Below are 21727 nucleotides of genomic sequence, written 5' to 3'. Positions count from 1 at the left end.
AACGGAATACAGTGTGTATCATTTGCAGTTAAAAACGAACAGGTCATTCAACAGCTACACGTCATAAACACATACATCCATCCGAAGCACAAAAAATCAGGGTCAAGGGAACTCATCAAAGAACTGACAAGGCTCATGTCCGAGGCCGAGGGGGATATGGAAAACGTACTTGTGGCAGGAGATTTTAACCTTAACCTTTTCAGAGAAAAAACCACGGACGATATGACAAAGGAAATGGATACCATCTGGAAAATCCCAAGCCAATCTCTCCCCCCCCGAAACAGATACACCAAAACCGCAACCCAGTTTGTACAAGATCTCGAGCAATTAAACCTGAGAGTGCTCAACGGACGACTCACTGAGGACATTCCTCCAGCACCGACTTATTTCTCATCAAGCACCTTTTCACACCTCGACTTCATGCTCGTATCTCTCCCACTGTACGAGAAGATAAGCTCGTTCAAGATAGGATACAGCACCCAAAGCGACCACCTGCCGTTAGAATCCACTCTTGAATTGACCAGCGTGAATAAAGCAGTTCCAAGAAGATATTTTGCTACAGAACACACCATCAACTACAGAAGAATAAGATGTAAACCCACCGAGCCCGAGAAACTCCTAAATAGCGCTAAAATAATCTTACATCAGACATCCAGCTCAAACAAAAAAACCCTCGACGCCTGGGCTCGATTCGTCACGGACATAGGAGTCAAACACGCAACAGAGATAAAAACCCAAAAAGGCAATAACATCACCAGGATCACATACGGCAAAATAACAACTGCAGAGACAAAAAACATAAAGAAAGAAATAAAAAAGACCCTCAAAGAACTCCGAAAACATCCTAACATCGAGGGCACCAAAAAGCACCTCCGCAACCTAAAAGCACTGCTAAAAAAGAAGACCTGGGAAAGAAAAAGGCAACTAAATGAGGACCTTTGGGCAAAAACCCTCCACAACTCCAAACAGAAGAATAGCTCCGGCTTCTGGAAGATCATCCACAGTCTCCAACAACCAGGCCACAAAGGCATTGACTCTAACATCTCCGAATCTGACTGGGCTACTCATCTATCAGCTCACTTTAACACAGCGGACCCAACAGTGATCAAGCCAACAGGGGGAGAGTGGTCAGACGCAGGGTATCAGAGCCTCAACAAACTGGGCACATTCCCCCACAAAGAGAACCAAGCCGGCAGGTCTAAACCAATCAAGGACCAAAACTCAGTCGTGGCTAGAGGTCATTCACCCATATTGGACCCAACCGCGCACCGGGAAGAAATATTACCCCAGGTCAACCCAGACAGGTTAAGGAAACTAATCCTGAAAGGCAAACTCGAGGGGGCCCCCGGTCCCAACGGGATACCGCCGATCTTATACAAGCAAGACCCAGCCTTCTGGTGCAATACTCTGACACCAGTATTTCACGCAATAAGAGGAACGGCCAGCATACCAACATCCTGGAGAGGCTCAATAATTAGCCCAATCTACAAAAAGGGAGCCAGGAATGACCCAAGTAGTTATCGTCTTATTGCCCTCATCGATACAGAGGCCAAATACTATGCAGGCCTCATTTTGGAGGAATTAACATCTTGGGCAACAGGAAAAAACATCATCGCAGCAACCCAAACTGGATTCCGCAGCGGCCAGGGCACCTCAACCAACATCATGGCGCTAACCCTTCTGTCCGACACTGCAAAAACCTCTAAGGGGGCACTCTTCACGTGCTTCATAGACTACAGTGCCGCGTTCGACCATGTGGATCGGCAAAAACTCTGGCGGAAGTTGGACAGATGGGGAATTCCAGGCCCACTTTTACAACAGCTGATAATGCTATATACCGACACCTGGGTCAGGATCAAGTTGGGTTCCGGCACGCATCTTTCAAGACAAATCAAGACCAGTAAAGGCCTGAAACAGGGCTGCGTCCTAGCCCCCACGATGTTTAACCTTTTTCTCGCAGACCTCCCCGACGACCTGGAGACAGTCAAATCCCACGCCCCAAGATTAGGCAACATCACGCTTTCAAATCTTCTATATGCTGACGACCTAGTCCTCATCAGTCGGTCCCCTATCGGTCTTCAACATCTCCTCAATAAAACCAATGCATTTTCAAAAACCAACTCATTAACTATCAACTTAAACAAAACAAAAGTAATGACAATAAACTACCATAAAAAACGGAAACCTGCATGGTTCCTGAACGGACAGAGGTTAGACCAGGTAACCTCCTACAAATACCTAGGAGTCATAATAGACGGCAATGGCTCCTTCAAACAACAACTAGATGCCATTCGCCGAAAGGGCACGACATTCCATCTATCGATAAGACCTTTGCAGAAAGTACTCCCAGACCGGACCCTGGGCCCTCTCCTACAGGTAAAAAAAGCTCGCTTACAGCCCATGCTCACCTACGGCAGCGAGGCCATGAGAGGGAAAGATGCAACTACACTAGACAATACCATCAGTCGAGCATACAGGGCAATACTCCATCTCCCCAACAACTCATCACCAGCACAAATTCGGCTAGAATTCGGCCTGCAGAAACAAGCAGTCGAGAGAAGAGGCGCATACCTAAAAAGCTGGCGGAAAATCAGAGATGCGGACCAAGGGTCCTTAAACGCCCATCTATGGGCGGAACTATCGATTAGAGACAACTAACCTGCAAGGACCTACTTAATGGACTCAATGAAGGTCTTAGGACTCACAGACCTATGGGAGTCGGCAACTGACCCTCGTACCTTCAAAAAAGTGGTGTCAAAAGTCACTAAGATGGTTTCATTAATCGAGGACAAAGCCACCAAAGCTAAGAGAGCGCACGGCTGGGCGGTACTGAAAGGTTAAAGCGCTCTAAAACCACAAGACTACCTAATGATGGGCCTCACACAAAAGACAAAAAATAAGTTTCTTACCATGCGCATGGGCAGAATTCCTATAGCTCCGCACCTGGCACCACGGGCAAGGGAAAACCCCGCAAATCAATGCCGCCTCTGTCTTTCTGCGAAAGAGGACCTTATACACATAATCTGCATCTGCACAAAACTCCTGGACATAAGGCGCTCTCTGCTACGAACATTATGGAACCAGAAAGGCATAACGAGCTGCAGACAGGCCGTGATGCTCTGTTTCAACCCTGATGAAACTCAGCTAAACTGCAGAATAACAAAATACTTTGAGATAGTGGCCAAAAGACTAAACGAAAAATCCAGAGGGTCTTCTCTAGCAGAAGTCAAATAATAATAAAACAAACACCCCTGGCTACCACGGTCATCGAAGTAGAAGCAGTAAGGACACGAAAACTCCACAGACTCATATACAACAATAGCTGAGACTTTTTACATTTGAACTACTGCACTTTATTAGTTTTAATGAAGATACCGCCTTTTTAAAATTTGTACGTTTTATAATTGTGAGTTTTTATTAACTGTACAATAAACAAAACAAACTATACTGCTGTTTCTGTGCTTGTGAAGACGATCTTTTCACTATTTAATGTTTTCAAATTCATACTGATAATAACATGTAAAACACAAATGTACTAGGTGTGTACAATTAATGTTTAGACTGACCACTGCTAATGTAGATCTCATTTTAAAAGGGTTAGTGCAGTGCCTGGCTGCCATCTTGTTCCATGTTGTGCATATTTCTTTTTTTCAGGAGAAACTGAACCAGCAATCTCAAATGGTGTCACTTTTGTTTTCTGTTTCTATGTGAAAAGTTGTGTTTACACAATCTGTTCAGAACACACTTATGCGCAGCGTATCTCATTATGTTGCAGAAAACTGTAAGTCCAAAGTACGTTTAGAGTTGGAATAAATCATGGGTAGGTGTACCAAGTGTTAGAACTGTGTGGTTTAAACTAATGCAATGTAGACAGAGATTCAGGTGCATAAACAGATGCCCTTTCACCTGCCTTTACAGCAGATCCCTTTTTCTTGACATCCTAGCAGAACATTTCCCTTACTTAGCAAGGTTGGGTGGTCTCTTGTTGGTAGAACTGGCCTTGCTTAATTTGCCTTTGAGACACATAATAGTGTTTGGTCAGGATCTTTGATTTGCTTTGAATATATTGACTAACACATTTCTGTATTTATTAAAAACTAATTTGATAATTAGAGTTTACAACTTTGCTACCCCTTTGATAAACCTTTATGCTTTTGAAACTTAACCACTCTCTGTCTTACTTGTGGAGCCAAAAGTGTTTGATGTTATTGAATTGTATTGATGTTTGATCCCAGCCTCAGTAGGAACTAAAGATTTATCGGAAAGTGCTTGCCAAACCGGAATTTGTGCTAGAATTTTCATGGAGCAAAGCTCTCTATCACTGGTCACATTTGTCGCATGCCCCATGAATAATACACCGGAGTCAGAGCGTATAATGGTACGTCTTTATTCACTGACTACCATGCTCATAATAACTGTTTCCCATTCCCATGTTTCCCTTTCCGGTCCCGCCCCTTCCTGCTTGCCTGCCCTGTCTCTAAACAGAGGTCAGGCATAACGATATGACACCTCCCCCTTTTGTACAAAGTCTTACTGTCTCTCATCTCTCTTCGATGAGTCATGCTGGCCATCTGACTTGTCTTCTGGGGCGGCCCGATTGCTCTGGTATCCTGGTGTGGAGATCCGTGGTGTCATCAGGTCTCGCTGGGCTATAGTGACCTTGGTCGCTGTTTTCACTTTGGCTCATTGAGTCCGTGGAGGATTCACGTGGTTGGGCCTCATAGTGGCTATTGAAATTGCACTTCTTGAAATGTGAGATGTTTCTAGTAATCCGTTTGTGGTCAGCCTCTGCTGTGATCATAGTTCCTTTTCGTCTGCTGACTTTAAGAGGATGGGCGAGGTAGCGACTGTCTGCTTTTCTTCTTCGGTCACCCGGGACCATCACCCAGTCCCCTTCTTGGATGTCAGCGTGTCTGGCTCGTCTGCGCCGGTCCGCATACGTCTTTATTTGTAGTTTCTTTTCATAGTCTATCTTGACTAGTGTGTCATGATCAATATTTTCAGTCAGTGGCTGGAGTGTGCTATGCTGCGTGGGTAGTCGAGTGCGGGGAGTCCTTCCTAGCATCACAGTGGCCGGACACTGATTAGTGGTGTTGTGCGGCGTGGTGCGATATGCCCGTAATACTTCGTTCAGGGCTTACTGGATATCTCGATGAGTTAACTCTGCTTGCTGAACCGCCTTTTTCAGAGTCCCCATAAAGCGTTCCACCATACCATTGGCTTGAGGCCACAATGGTGTGATTTTCTGGTGCTTGAAGTTGAGGTGTTCTGCAAACTGTGAATTCATGGCCATTGAATGGGGGCCCGTTGTCGGATTTGACTCGCAGCGGGATGCCCCATGCTGCAAAGATTTCATCGAGCACTGGAATCACTGTGGACGCTCTGGTGGATGACACTAGGTGTGCGAATGGAAATCGCGAGTATTCGTCCATGACGACGACAATGTATTGACCTGATTTTAGAGGACCAAAGAAGTCGATGGCGACTTGTTTCCATACCCCTTCTGGCAGTTCTGAAATTTGGAGGGGAGCGGGTGGTTCTTCGCGACTCACTAGTTGGCATGGGACGAAGTCTTTGAGGGTAGTCTCCACCATCTGATCCAGTGTGGGGAACCAGACACGTTCCCGTAGCGCCTTCTTCGTGGCACTTATGCCTCTGTGACCTTCATGGGCGAGGTTGATCACTCCTTGTCGTAGCCCTTGTGGGATCACAATCCTCCCCCCTATCAGGAGTAGACCGTCTTCACTGATGGACAGTTCTTCTTGGACATGTTTGAATGCTACCAGGTCACGGATGTGCTGACTGGAGTCTTGTGATGTGTCCTTTACATGGCGCCGGAGTTGCTGCGTACACGGTCCATGACATCTTGCAGGACTGAATCTTGCGCTGTTGCTTCCCGGATGGCTTCCAGTGGGACTGTAGGTGAGCAGGCGTTGCCAACGACAAAATGAATGTATTCTTCTGCCAGGGAGTGCGCCACACCTGTGAGTGGTTGGGCATGTCGGGACATATAGTCAGCCGGATTTTCTGCTTTTCCCGGCTTGTGGACGATGGTATAGATGTAGTCCTGGAGACGTAGTCCCCATCATTCAATGCGCGGGGGCATCTTGGCGTTGGGGTTGCCGAAGATGGTGACAAGGGCTTGGTGGTCTGTGATAATGGTGAAATGCTTCCCATATACAAAGAGATGAAAATGTTCGCACGCCCACACCACCACCAGGCTTTCTTTCTCTGGTTGGGAGTACGCTTTCTCGGTATCTGTAAGGCTGCGGCTGGCATACGCAATGATGTGGCGTTGATCTGAGTCCTCTTGATATTGCGCCAGGATAGCACCTAGACCCACAGGGCTAGCATCGACGGTGATTTCCGTTCTCTTTCTGGTGTCAAAATAGGCCAGATTTATGGCTGAACTGATGGCCTGTTTGATCTTGACAAATGCCTGTTCACACGCGGTTGACAACGTGAACGGTTGACCCTGATGTGTGAACTCTCTTAAGGGATAGCTGATGGTAGCGTAATCCCAGATGTAGCGTGCGCAGTAGCTTGCCATTCCGAGGAAAGAGGCAGATCGCTGACGTCTCGGGTTGTCGGGGTGTCAGCGAGAGCAGACACCTTCTCTGGGTCTGGTTTCATTCCCTCTCTGGAAAAGATGTGGCGGTAGAATTTTAAAGTGGTCTTGTGAAACTCGCATTTGTTTGCATTTAATGTCAGGTTTGCGTTTAGCAAAGCATGGCATACTCTGTCCAAAGCAGTATCATGTTCAGTCTGGTCTTTCCTAAAAACAAGTAGGTCGTCGCTGTAATTGAAAGCATTGGGAATCCCTTGGATGACTCGCCGAATGGCCTCTTGGAAGATTTCAGCGGCCGATGAGATGCCAAAGTTCAGTCGCTTATAACGAAAATGACCTTGATGTGTTGTGAAGGTTGTGATGTACCGCTATTTGTCATGGAGCTCCAGCTGGTGATAACCTTTGTTAAGGTCAAGCTTGGAGAATACTGTGGCTCCTTTGAGGCGAGTAATCATATCGCTTATATGTGGCCCCGGGTGGCGTTCCCGCTCGATGGCGGTGATGGGCGCGCGCATGTCCACACATAAACGCACTTTATTGTCTTGTCCTTTCTTGGGTACTACTACGACCGGTGATACCCATGGGGTCGGTCCTGAAGTGCGCTCGATGATGTCCGTCTTTAGAAGATCTTGAAGTTCATTGTCTACAGCTTGTTGTAAATGAGAGGGCACCTTTCTGTGATGTTGAGCGACTGAGGTCACACGTTCGTCAATGTGCAGTTTTACTTTGAAGTGGTTGAGTTTACCTAGTCCTTTGAAGAGGTTCGGGAATTTTGCAACGATGTCGGGGGCATCTTCGGTCATGTAGAGAAGTTCCACTAGCTTTAGTCTCTCAGCTGTTGGCAGACTGAGCAGGCAGTCAGCTAAATCTGGACCTTGAACGACACGGATATAAGCTGTGATCTTCCGGTCTTTGAATGATAGAGTCGTGTTGAAGCAACCTAAGCATGGCAGTGGTTTTCTTGACATCCACGTGAGTATACGGACAGCTGCTGGCTCTAGCTTGGGTCGTGGTTTCATGCTCTGGTACTCAAGCGCGCAGATGTAGTTTAACGACGCTCCTGAGTCAAGGACAAACTTGGCCGGATGGTCTCCAATCCGGAAGTCCAGTTTCGGGTACTTCTTCAGGCGATCAGGGTCTGACACATACAGATGTATTCGTCACTGTCTTGTGACACAGGTGTGTGTGATAATGACTCGCTGGACGTTGATCTTTGTGATCGGTACGAGCTTGCTGACCAGCTTTGTGATCGATATGAGCTTGCTGACCTGACGCTTGACCTGGAAGAGCTGGAGGAACGTCCTTCCCTTCCTTTTACTGCACGAACGTGGTGTCGTGTGGTAGGTCGGGTTTTGGAAGGCCTTCGCCTTGACAGTTGGGTCTGAAAAACTGTCTCAAAGTGATTTTCCCTCCCACAGCGATGGCATCGCTGGCCGATGGCTGGGCATTGTCCTGAATGAGGGTAGTCCTGTCCACACCTGTAGCATGCTGGTGCAGTTTTGCTGGATTTTGTATGTCGTGACTCGTGTCGGGATGATGTTCTCCTAGAGGTCGTGAAATGAGCTGGTTTGCTTGATTTGTGAGAGTCTGTTTTGTATCTCGTGTCTTTATGTGCTTGCATCCGGAATGCTTGTTCCTTCCTCTCAGTCTTATGGGTCTCCATCTTTTTCTCGTAGTCTTCTGCTTGGTCGTTGATTCTCGTTAGTTCCTCGATTTCCTCAAGAGTGTAATGTTTTTTTAGTAGCTGCCGGCGTAGCGACTCGGATTGGCAGCCTTCGATTATGCGGAGTCGCAGTGCATCTTCAGTGTTGAAATCGTCGAACTCGCAGTGGCACGCTAGTCTTCTGATAGGAACGATGAAATCACACATGCGCTCTTCTTTTTCTTGGGTGGCTAAGTTGAACATGTAGCGTTCGTAATCCAGGTTACGCTTATGTAGAAATCTTCTGTCAAGGGCTCCCTTTACATCATCATAAGGAGCAGTGGCTGCGTTTGGCAGTTCCTTGATGATCTGCGCGATGTCCTTTCCTACTAGGTTTCATAGGGCTATAAGCTTCTGCTTGGGGTCCTGTACCTGAGACCCGGTTATGTAGTCTTAAAAGTCCTCGGCCCAGCTCTTCCATTTGGGTCCCATGCTATTGCCGGACGTCAGTTCTAGAGGTTCCGGTGGCCGTAGATAAGGTACTCCCATGTGTGTTTGGGGGATCGGCGCTGGGTTGCATGGGACTGCTGGCCCCGGTGGGTTGCCTGGAGCCGTCGCTCCTCCTGAGGCACCTGTAGAGCTGGTTACAGACATTATGGTTTATTCATGTCACCTGGTGGGCTCCTGTGGCTTAATTTGCAGTGTCTCTGAGCTTTCCCGCTTCTTCCTAGTGGCTTAAGGGTTGTAATTCTAGTGGTGCCTGATTTCAAAATGATTCAGAAAAGGGGGTGGTGATGAACAGAGTGTCTGAATTAAGCAGACCACTCTTGCCCAGTCCAAAGATCAGGGCTTGATCCATCACCGGTATTTATCTCACTGCACCATCCCAGTTCAGAACCTGGCTATATGCAAATCAGTCTGTCCCTGGCCCAGTGCATCATGGGAACAGGGCAGACTAAACTACCAAGCCAATTCTTCACCAGAAAGGAGACAAGCTACCGGGGACCGGTTTCTGGCATTTCAGCCTCGTCGGCCCGGCTTGCTTGAATCCTGATGGTGCAGTGAGAAAGGGACTCATGTCTGAGTATACCCTGCCACACCTATAGTGGCCAAAAACGATTCAGAAAAGGGGGTGGTGATGAACAGAGTGTCTGAATTAAGCGAACCACTCTTACCCAGTCCAAAGATCAGGGCTTGATCCATCACCGTTATTTATCTCACTGCACCATCCTAGTTCAGAACCTGGCTATATGCAAATCAGTCTGTCCCTGGCCCAGTGCATCATGGGAACAGGGCAGACTAAACTACCAAGCCAATTCTTCACCAGAAAGGAGACAAGCTACCGGGGACCGGTTTCTGGCATTTCAGCCTCGTCGGCCCGGCTTGCTTGAATCCTGATGGTGCAGTGAGAAAGGGACTCATGTCTGAGTATACCCTGCCACACCTATAGTGGCCAAAAATGATTCAGAAAAGGGGGTGGTGATGAACAGAGTGTCTGAATTAAGCAGACCACTCTTACCCAGTCCAAAGATCAGGGCTTGATCCATCACCGTTATTTATCTCACTGCACCATCCCAGTTCAGAACCTGGCTATATGAAATCAGTCTGTCCCTGGCCCAGTGCATCATGGGAACAGGGCAGACTAAACTACCAAGCCAATTCTTCACCAGAAAGGAGACAAGCTACCGGGGACCGGTTTCTGGCCTTTCAGCCTCGTCGGCCCGGCTTGCTTGAATCCTGATGGTGCAGTGAGAAAGGGACTCATGTCTGAGTATACCCTGCCACACCTATAGTGGCCAAAAACGATTCAGAAAAGGGGGTGGTGATGAACAGAGTGTCTGAATTAAGCAGACCACTCTTACCCAGTCCAAAGATCAGGGCTTGATCCATCACCGTTATTTATCTCACTGCACCATCCCACCCCAGTGCATAATGGGAAAAGGGCAGACTAAACTACCAAGCCAATTCTTCACCAGAAAGGAGACAAGCTACCTTTTCTGAATCATTTTTGTCCACCATAAGCGTGGAAGGGTATACTCAGATGTGAGTCCCTAGCTCATTGCACCATCAGGATTCAAGCAAGCCGGGCCGAAGACGGCTGAAATGCCAGAAACCGGTCCCCGGTAGCTTGTTTCCTTCCCAGTATAAGAATTGGCTTGGTAGTTTGGTCTGCCCTGTTCCCATGATGCACTGGGCCAGGGTCAGACTAATTTGCATATGGCCAAGTTCTGAGCTGGGATGGTGCAGTGAGATAAAAAACGGTGATGGATCAAGCCCTGATCTTTGGACTGGGTAAGAGTGGTCTGCTTAATTCAGACACTCTGTTCATCACCACCCCCTTTTCTGAATAATTTTTGTCCACCATAAGCGTGGAAGGGTATACTCAGATGTGAGTCCCTAGCTCATTGCACCATCTGGATTCAAGCAAGCCGGGCCGAAGATGGCTGAAATGCCAGAAACCGGTCCCCGGTAGCTTGTTTCCTTCCCAGTATAAGAATTGGTTTGGTAGTTTGGTCTGCCCTGTTCCCATCATGTACTGGGCCAGGGTCAGACTAATTTGCATATGGAAAGTTCTGAGCTGGGATGGTGCAGTGAGCTAAAAAACGGTGATGGATCAAGCCCTGATCTTTGGACTGGGTAAGAGTGGTCTGCTTAATTCAGACACTCTGTTCATCACCACCCCCTTTTCTGAATGACTTCAAAATGGCCGCCTCTCCAAAGTCGTGTGGGGTCTATGGCCAGTGCCTGACCTTAAGATGGCCGCCTCTCGGGACGCTGCACTGTATTGGGCCTTGCTTCCCGCCCTTGTGTCTTGCTTCAATGCCCCTCTTTCGAAATGTAGAACTCGCCAGGGCTGGGGTTGTTATTGGCACTTCCGTTGGCTTCGCGACGCTTCCGTGGTGCGAATTCCCCCAAAATCACATTTAATTCAGGTGAGGGGTCTGCGACTGTTTGGCCTCCACTGTGGTCTTCGTTTCTGTGACGCCTTTCGCGCGGGCTCGCACGCCCTCGGCAGCGCCCGAACACGGCGCGCAGAGTGTTTCCGTTTACGCGCTCTTTCGCGCTGACGGGTGATTGGCTGCAGACTCGCTGGTTTAAAGGCCATGCATGGACGGCTGGGGCTGTGTCAGATTGCGGTGGGTATATAAGGATCCCATCCTCGTCACCAGTGTCGCATGCCCCATGAATAATACACCGGAGTCAGAGCGTATAATGGTACGTCTTTATTCACTGACTACCATGCTCATAATAACTGTTTCCCATTCCCATGTTTCCCTTTCCGGTCCCGCCCCTTCCTGCTTGCCTGCCCTGTCTCTAGACAGAGGTCAGGCATAACGATATGACAACATTGTGGAAATCCTGTCACCTCAAAAACTCAGTCACAAAAGTCTGCCTTATGCAGCCCTGCAAATGTCAGCAGTATTCTGTACAGGCTGCTTTCAGCTGATTACTTGTCCTTTAATTGGTACATGTGCAGTTGTTCTTTGACAGTCCTATTAATATTTTCCAAATAACTGCAAATTCATCCAGTAATTAGTCTATGGATTGAATTCACTGCTGGATTCTTCATTGATGGTAGGTGGATTGCTTTCCATGGGCTTCCAAATAGCAGCCAATTTATATCTAAAAGTATGTGTTGGTAACGCTACTATGCTGTGTTTATAAGTACAAATTTTACAAATAGAGGTCCCCTTTAAACATTTTTAAACCTTTTTAATTTTCAAGAGCCCGGTCACATATTGGATGGCAGATCAGGCATGTTCCTTACCCTTATATTCTTGATTGTTACATTTTTCTAAGTCGCAGCACTTTCGTGTGATCTGCAAAAGAACGCCAGCACCCCTGATCACAATTTCTTTTCCACAGGTGGCCTGTTTGTCGGGGTGCACGCAACCCTTGAATGCAGTTAAAACGACTTTGGTCCCTATGTGAAAAGAACACATTTTATGGTTAAAAGAAAAGGGAATTGCAGAAACAAACAGCTAAAGATCTAACACCCGCACAAACACAGGCACTCTATCTTCCAATGACACTGTGGCACCCAGGGTGATTTTTAGACTGTTATTAGAATCTCTTCCTTCCTTTCTGTATCCCTTCAGTACATTATGCACTTGCTTCTCTCAGTTCAAAGTGTGTTGTTGAAACCAACAGCTACTCTTCTGATTTCTAACAGCAGCAAAATGTGCTCCTGGCATGACAAGAAAGTTCTATAAATGTTCCAGAGGTTAAAATGATGTCGTATTAAATAGAAGAAGGAACAACTGATTGATGTGCAATACAAAAAAAATGGCCATACAATTTTATCTAAATATTGAGCTAGTAGAGTGTGGGTAAGTAACCCACACTTCTCACCCCCATAAAGCGCAACACAAGACCCTTAGATGGTCTCCGACTGCATTGTTCACCAAATTCTTCTTTCATTTTGTAAATGGTCTTTCTAACCTAATTTCCAGAATATCTTCTCAGCTATGCGCGTTAAACCAAGTTCGAATGCATTTAGGTTTAATTGCTGTTAACGGACCAGCCCATCCTTAAGTTTGACCTGACTGTTTCAACAATGTTCCAGTACTTTACCAATATCCTGCCAAATGTCCCTCTTCCTGAAATTCTACACCAAAGGCGGCAAAATCTCTTCATTGTAAATCCAAAATGATGTGAAATGTCAGAAAATTGTGAAAATTAACACGTAATGTACACAAAATGCACTTTGGTGAACACTTGACATTCTTTACATTCAAAAGTCACTGATAAACGGAATGGTTCATATTGGAAATTTCTCTTATGGCACATTTTCTGCCAGAATCTGTCCCCCACAAGACCTTTTGTGCTCGAACAGCTTCCACGCCAGAAAATGTATTAAATTGCACAATGGTGTTTCCTCTGGCTTTTTGCAAAGTATGCACAATGGAAAATTACCTAAATTACACAAGCTTTCAGTAAATTGAGTATGGTCTTACTTTTTACGCGCTGTTCTGAACTGCGCCTTGAGCAAATAAGGAAAGTGCGCCATATTAGAATTAATGTGCTGCCCTCAGAGCAACCACAAACTTGCGCTGCCCTGGGGGCAACGCATTCAATTCAAATACAGATTAGATGTTTAAAAGCTTCCCGCGTTTCACAGTGCAGGCAGTCATCCAACTACACTTGCAGGGGAGATTAGAGATCCCCTTGCAGTTGTGTGCAGTTATTAACTGCACCCGCATTTAGGGTAATGCCTGAGGAGTTCCATGGGACCCTATTTCTTCCCCTCGAGAGGGCTGCTGTTAGGAAGCGCACTGAAAGTGCACTACCTTTTTATAGCACACTTTCAGTACACCTCTCAATGGCATGTTTACGTCTGTGCCCACGGCGGTAATACAGCACTGGCGCAGAGGTAAAGTGATTCCCTCATTTACATGGAGCCACTTCCCCATGCAAATGTGAAAATAACCTCTCATGATAGCACTGGAGCAACTTGTGCACCAGCACTATCTGTATTTCCGAAGGGGGCACACAAGCGTCTGCCACTCCTTCTGTAGTACCATTGTGCCTGGGGGGAGCTCGAAGCGGGCGCACATGCTTGGTGAGCCACCTGGGCACAATGTATAAGACGTGCCTGGGTCGGCAATGAACACAAAAGTCCACCATGCATCCATCGACACGTACCTGCTGATGTTCTCCGCAGGCCACTGCAGCAGTGAGTGACTTCTGGGGGGCACGGGAAAGACCCACCAGAACAACTGTATTTGTTGGTGCTTGCGCACATCTCACAAATGAGGGAACTCCCTGAAAAGAAAAGAATGTTTATATTGTTGGATTTTGTGTGTTGTTAGATTTTCCATTATCCAAATATTTTGCTAATGGGCCCAGCATGTTTGTCGGAAACCTATATTTATGATATGTGTTTGCTCTGAGAATGTTTTCAAAGGCACAACCTGGCTCTACTGTACAACACATTGTAGTACATATGTGGGTATTCGATTAAACCGCACCTATATTTCTCTTTTTGGGACTATTGTCCAGTTTGAGTACTATGTACATTAAAGGATGCTGAGCCAAAGGCTGATGAATCATTTTCTATATTTTATGCACAATAAGAATTGACGTGAGAAGGAGATTGCTAAAAAGAAAGAAACACTGGCACTGCTAATAGGTCTGGCTTATAACTGAAAGTTTCTCTTCTGTCACTGATGTATATTAGGAACACACTAAATCGTCATGAATGCACTCTGTCACTCATTCCTCAACTCGATAGATGGATTCATCCATCCTTTGGGTCATTCTTGCATTTAGACAATTATCCACCCACATTACAACATACTGACAAATGCCCACATACATGATAATTAAAAAGAGCGCACGTAGAAAAGTGAAAACATACCACCTCCTAAACTTGGTGAGAAAAAGCAAACATAATATTGAACATAGGAAGAGGTGGTCATCTTTCAATGGTATTGTACACAGTGTACAACTGTTTTACATTTTAAACATAGATGCCACATTAAGTAGCAATGTGTTGGCCACCTTGGAGCAGTGAACACAATGACACAAGGTGCACAATACAATCTTAAAATGCTAAAGCCATAGTAAGCCAAGTTCACCAACATAACAATTCTAAATATGTTGACCATCTTGGAACTATAAAACAATGATACACTATAGAAAATACCATTTCAAGATGGGCAACCTTATTACAAATAGTGACAACAGCGGATGCAGCAAATTAATTTTTGGGGCAAGCAAGCAGCCACTAGGAGAGTGGGTGAGCTGCAGGACGCTCATGAAAAAGAATGAATGAAATGAAATCTGACCTATGAAACAAAAACACAGAAAACTAACTGATTGGTCACCAACCCAGAAAAAGAAGTGCCCTCATTTTCATATGGATGTGAACATATGATCAGGACAAATGCTGTTACTCACTGCCAATTGCAGAAATGGGCAAAATGATTGCCCCATGCAGTATGCTGTAATGCAGATAAGCAGAATACGAATGGCACTTGAACAGATAGAAGAGGTTTGGCCCAACGGCCTTTTATGTAAGTAGGTAAGACACGTCTTTTTTACAAGGACCTGGCAGACACTTCCCCACTTAAGCAGGCCTCACAAGGATTACTACAATACCAATCTTCTACTCAACGTGTTGTCCGATGTATCTGTGAGATGCCACAGAACAAAATATCAGTCTACAGCCTTCAATACAGTGTCAAAACCATTCACTTGTAAAGGGCTATTGGAGTTAAAAAATGTATTTCACAATACGTAGGCCAGGCCTACTCCCTTTGTAATGTTTAATAATAAACATATCAGACCTGGGGCATCTGACATATTGTTTCCCAATGAACCAATCAAGACTACAATCTTCATTATTGGGTTATCGCAATATTAAACTGAGGCCTCCTGTCTTTCACATGAGCCAACAACAATCATCAACAGCCGAAGAAGAACAAATATGTACAAACTTACACTTAGCAAAGCAATTGGCAACCCCAGTTAATACGGCCTAACAAGGATTATTACTATGCAAATCTTGAACTGCAAGTGATTGTCCAAGGGGGTACCCAAACTGCACCCTTAGATAACAATGTTCATCTGTGATATTTCTTGTAATAAAATATCTATCTGCAGCCTTTACTTTAACTAAGTGTAGTGACTACCCACACTTAAAGGCCTGTTTGCATAAACCTACACTTTCAAATCAGAGGCAGATGAATGGATTGCTGACATGCAGGAAATGTTTTGCCTACACTGTCCCTCCCACTCAAGCTGCTGCCAGCGATGCCACAGCCGTGGCCACTACAAGCACTTCTAGTACATGAAGGCCGGAGACTCTTTACGATCAAGCCCCTCTCCATGCACCAGCATTTTGGCTCTTCGGGACCACTAGGGGGCAACTAGAATCCCATTGCCCCACAGGATAGAGCACCGCCTGCAAGCCAGCAGGATAGTTGTAAGTCGAAGTTGAAGGCCCACATATGCTCATGTTCTTTATGGGTGTGCCACACAAGATCTAAGAGTAGTCTCCAAATAGTCTCCAACGCCAAGCCATACAAAGCACTGCATATTGTAAAGATAGTCGCTGCTCCATTAAAACCAAGATCTTTGCTCTATGAAGGCACCCTAAGCTTTTTTCCTAGGCTCACAGTATCAGTTTCAACTATAGAGTGTGGTTATTGCCAAGAACTATACATGCCTATCTATTCAGTGGCATGCAATTTATGGCTTACGACTCATGATCAACAAAAAAGTTGCTCCCTTCTACAAACAGCCAAACATCATCTAAAGAATTAGAGGGATAGAGAGAGGTGCATCTTTGGGAGTAGAGGCCATCTCTCCCACGTTCCCTTGATACCCAAAAGTGCTTGGTGGGGTCAAACCCAACCCACCAGGCAGGGTCTAATGAGGTTGGGGAACAAAACTAGTGGCACTGAAAACCACTGGGCGTCAGCAGAGGTGCACACATGCGGCTAAAAGTAACAGCATTCCAGAAGGTCCGCCGCTAATGTTACAGCAGGACGAGGGGCCCTTATTTTCACCTGCTGCAGTGGAACCATCCTATCGAGCTAAGCTGGGGGCTGTCAAATGCATTTAGTTATTAAAAAAAAATTAAAATTAAAATAAAGAAGTCTACGGACTGCAAGCTCACCTTCAGCCACACACCACTCCCTCTTATGAATTACAATGTGAAGGTAACCAAGGTAACTAAGTGCAGAAGATAAAATCGGAAAGCAAAATAAAATCATCATCATTCCAAATGTAAGAATGGGCTGTAAGAAGTGATAAATCAAAAGGGAAGTGAGCAAGTACATTCAAAGCAAGCCCCCATATACAGTAATCCCAGTGACAAGATTAGGTCACGGGTGAACATTTGAAACTCAGATGAACAACCTGGGGGGCTATCGAATGAATCCTCCAGTACTATCAGGTCAATAATAATTGTACTTTAGTCGCACTTCCCATTGAAAAGAGAGTGCATGTAGTTAAAGCCGAACTCAACCATGCTTCATTATTACCAGCAGCTATATAGGAGTAGTTTAACGCTCCATTCGATCAAGTGACAAGCAAACAGAATCCGCCAGCAGGCGCATCTTGCCCAGGTGCATGCACTTAACTAACCTATAAATGACTCTAGATGGTTGTTGGGCAGGCTGGCCTCGACCTCCATTTCATTTGCCTCTCCCTTGGAAGGTAGTCCCCAATTGCATGAAATTAGTCTGGTCGAAACAGGTACAATAGCACATACTGATGTCTCTTGTGATCCGTCTCCGGATCTGGCTGAAACTAGTGTAATAGTAAACAACACTCGAAACTCCCCAATACAGCAGCATCAAATAGATGAAACGCAGGGGACTAGAATGTTCTGCTAAATTGATTCCAAGTAGCAGTAGGTGTTCTAACGTATCAGTCAAACAAAGTAGACCTGCGGGTCAATTTACTTAATGCATTGGGAATTTATGTCAATGCAATCGATACCAAAATAGCGGCCTTAATTATTTTGATACAGAGCACAAGCAGATGTGGCACATTCGTCAGTGGCTGGAACCTGCAGGACATTAATTGACAATTTATCCACCTTACATGCATAACTTGTTCTATAGGATTTTAGGACCCTAGCGTAATTTTCCCGATTCATGCCCTTATATAGGTATAAATCACCCTATCCTTATATAGGCATAGAAATCATAACAATATTTAGACAAAGCTCATGCAGTCCAAATACGGCATGGCTACTTCCACTAGTTCCAAAAATCCACAACGATTTCTTGGAAAAATTGCCTTCACCAGTCAGGGACTTCCCCTTGCTTGAATATTGATTTGTCCAAGAACTCATGGAGTTTTCAAAGAACTGAGACTGTTTGATGACGTTATATGTCCAGCCTTACGCCAAACTCGGCACCTTCAAGGTATAAATATGCCCACACTTACTATAGCAAACACACGATGGTTTAGAGCAGTTCGACTATCTACTTGTCCAATGCAGCTCGCTACAGCAAGTGCCGAAGGAAGCCGACCCTCCAGCAGATGCACTGAGAGAGACGCTGTCTTTTCTCTTGCCGAGAAATCCAGCTCCAGTGTTTCCAAGCTACCCTTGCGGGTTCTTGGTAAATTGAGTCCCGAAACAGAGAGATACCAGACCTCCTTCATTCTAAACCAAGATACGGAGCTGATTAGACCCTAAGAGAAATCTTGAATAGATTCATGGCAAAAAGAATGCTAGATTTATGCTAGACCTCACTTACTACTTCCCTCGTACTAAGGCGTATTTTAGAAGCACCAGCTGAGTACTTTTAGTCTTTATTTATTCAGGTATGTATTCTATTTATTTTATGGATTATCAATCAATCAATGAATCAATAGAAAAACGACTATGCCCCTGCACTTAAACAATTCAGTGAGTAGATTGTAATTGTAGTATTAGTTTTTTTTTACATTTGACAAATAAGACATTAAGACAAATCTAAACATGTAGTAAATCTCAGAGAATGAGTATATGTGCATGGAGATACATAGGTAGAAATACAGTCTGTTCTTGGTGTGGACACTTCTGTTTTATTGTTCCATTTCAAAAGCCAACACGTGTTTCATCGCAGGGAACAAACTGCGAATCTTCAGGGCTGGATAAAAACATAAAATAAAATTTTTTGGAATCATGTTCTTTTTGTAAACACATTTAGGTAGTGACTTGATAGTGTCAACCCAATGTGACAAAAGCATGCCATTTTATGCGACTTTGTGCGGTGAAAGATCAACTAAACTGGTGATGTTTGTGGGTAAGAGATATGTTTAATTCCCACAGGGACAGAGAACACTGGCCGGATCAATGGGTGAAGTGGCAAGGTGAAAAAAAAATGTTTTTCCTTTTATGACGTGACCCCAAGTGACTTAGAAGTGGTGTTATTAAAAACAAAGGAAAGAGTGGCAGACAAATTGTCATGAATTCCAATATTTACCGCGTCGGACATTTGTGCACATATTCTTTATACATATTTGCTCTTTATAGAATGCATACTATGGTTGTTTGTGCAATTGTTTCAAGAAACCTTAAATCCCTCTCGTGTGTGGCAACCATTCTATTTGGTAGAAATCCTACCTGGATTTAAAAACCTTTGGGACAAAATACGATCCGTGCGGATGTCTAGTCATCTGTTATTGTTAGGTAATGAAATTTAAAGGAGATGGCCGGTCAGTGTGCAAGACTCTGTTCCGTGTCTGCAAGGGGTAAGGGAAAACAGAAAAAGAGAGCAAGGGAGATGAATTTGTAGGGGATATACTGGGTACGCAAACAAAATACGCTATGAAATGTAGGGTATTATAGAATGGGCTCTCCCTGATTCTGGAAGCCGAAGTCACTCCCAGTAGAGGCCCATATTAAGGAGATGACATGGCAACAAACACTCACCCTCATAGGAAAAAGTTATAGTAGATGTTCGGTAGGAAAAAACGCCCAGTCCAGGCGTGGCGTGGAATCCTGATTCGGATGTCCAATTTACTTTATCGGATTGTACGAAATCTGGGAAATATAATGTGTATAAGACCCCGTAAACAAAATGTCTAATCTTAGAATGTTAGAGATGTAAGTAAACAATCCTAGGATAATGAGAAGCATAAAAAGTTGCGTGTTACAATGGGAGCCTACCTTGTTAATCCCCGTGTGAAGAGGTAACCGGGAGGAGAGCTACGTTGATGGTGGGCGGGTACGCCGTCTTGTCAACGTAGGCAGCTAACCTATTGTAAATAATGGCAGACAAAGATATCGGCAGTTGTTAGTCGAGGAGCATCTAGACATGGTATAAAATTACTGTCTCGTATGTTTTGTCTTTACGATGGAAGACTTAAAGCCTAATTCCGACTCTAGAGAGCGGGAGCTCGCTTACCTAGTAGTTGTCGATCTCCCTCTCTTAGGTTTCCCGGTGCCGTGTTTTAGGTACGGACACGTGACCGGAAGTCCAGCCGACTTAAATACTATTGTTTAGTTTTGAACAGAAAAACAACTAGACCGTCGAGTAGACTGCTCCTTATCAGTAGATGGCATAGAGAAGAAGAAATACTGTACTCCCTAATGTATGGAGTATATTATGCACTTCTTTTCAGTAATATTTGAGAGAAATTACTGCCGCTTGTTTACGGGTATATTAGACATGAGTCGTGAACGGAACATTATTCACCAATTGGTGGCGTTGTTAAGGATTTCTTATTTTTGCCTGCTTCTAGTGATGTAGAAGCCAGTTTAAGGAAAAAAGGGGGGGTTTGTTATATATCACATACGAGAGGGTACTTCTGGAGTGCGAGGTATACTCTGTCGTCTGAGTATCGTTTCGTGGAGGATGAGCGTGGTGTCAATATGGCACAATAGTTGCGTGATGAGACCCAGCAACAGCCTTTGAAAAGACGACAAGAGGGGTAATGGTAGCATAGTTGTGCCCATTCATATAATTTTGTGTTATAGACGCTATTATTATTGGTGTATGGCATCCATATTGTAAGTACCATGTGTCAAAATTATTTGGTCTCTCAGTTGATCAATATTTCTAGGATGAGTAAAAAAATCCCTCCAGTCTTGGCTCATAAGAGCCAATTATCTTGACGTGAGCACCGAGTTAGTGACATTGATATATATAAACATTGTCTAGTTATGAACACATACGAAAACACTCGTTACTACAAAGATGGAAGTTCTAGACATGTAAGCATATACATAACTTTCTTTGGATCAAGCAAATAATTACTAAAGGACAAAAAACATTGTTATAGGTACTTAATAAAAAGTAAATCCCAATGACCACCCTATTGTTAATGAATCAGTGGCGCCTAGTCTCCCAGAAAGAATTGCAGTTCCGGATCATAGTTTAGGCCTAGCTCAATGCTTCGAAGACGCATAATCCAAGTTGCTTCTTTACGTTTCAAAGCTAACTCACGATTGCCCCCCCTAACATGGACGGGCACAGTTTCAATTCCGAAAAATGATACTTGGAAGTCTTCGACATTCGCTTGACATTTAGCTACATGTAGAGCTACTGGGTATTTAGGGTCCTGCTTTTGAATTTCCCTCATGTGCTCTGACATTCTGCCCTTCAGAGCCCTTATTGTGCTGCCAACATATTTCTTGCCACATTGGCATTCAATAAGGTAGACCACATATTTCATAGTACAACTGATATTCACTCTGATTGTATACATTTCTTCTGACGGGCCATTGAAGTGCTTTGTTTTATGTTTGGCCCACTTGCACATGGTGCAAAAGCCACATTTGAAGAACCTATTGCTGCGTTGTGTTAACTAGTTGGGGGTCATATCGATACGTGGGACCGTAGGACTCAGCCTGTTCCTCAATGTTCTCCCTTTGCGAAATGTGATCTGAGGGGTTATTGGGATGATTTCTTTTAGTATCATGTCATCTCTTAGCAGACCCCAGTGTTTAGTCAAACTGTTCCTGATCGAATAGTGAAGTGCGTTGAATTCAGTGATCATTCTCACTGTTTTGTCGGTCACCTTCTGGTTGTCTTTGATTCTCAAAGTTTCAGGTCTCTTAATTTTGC

The 21727-nt window shown here is 44.8% G+C and overlaps 1 protein-coding gene across 1 annotated transcript in view; it reads right to left on the bottom strand.

The window, feature by feature from the left end:
* Nucleotides 1-21335, bottom strand: part of LOC147701146 (uncharacterized) — a 122870-nt gene extending 101535 nt beyond the window's left edge. The window contains exons 1-3 of the mRNA XM_086929312.1: nt 21107-21335; nt 13857-13976; nt 11980-12135 (exon numbers count right to left, since the gene is read on the bottom strand). Coding sequence (XP_086785438.1) covers nt 11980-12135; nt 13857-13976; nt 21107-21335 — 505 coding nt within the window. The remainder of the gene's footprint in view (nt 1-11979; nt 12136-13856; nt 13977-21106) is intronic.
* Nucleotides 21336-21727: the final 392 nt, after the last annotated feature.

This window comes from Lissotriton vulgaris, chromosome 7, assembly GCF_964263255.1.
Source record: "Lissotriton vulgaris chromosome 7, aLisVul1.2, whole genome shotgun sequence".
Taxonomy (NCBI): domain Eukaryota; kingdom Metazoa; phylum Chordata; class Amphibia; order Caudata; family Salamandridae; genus Lissotriton; species Lissotriton vulgaris.
Note: the sequence above shows the minus strand (reverse complement) of the source record. Positions and strands in the feature narration are given on the sequence as shown.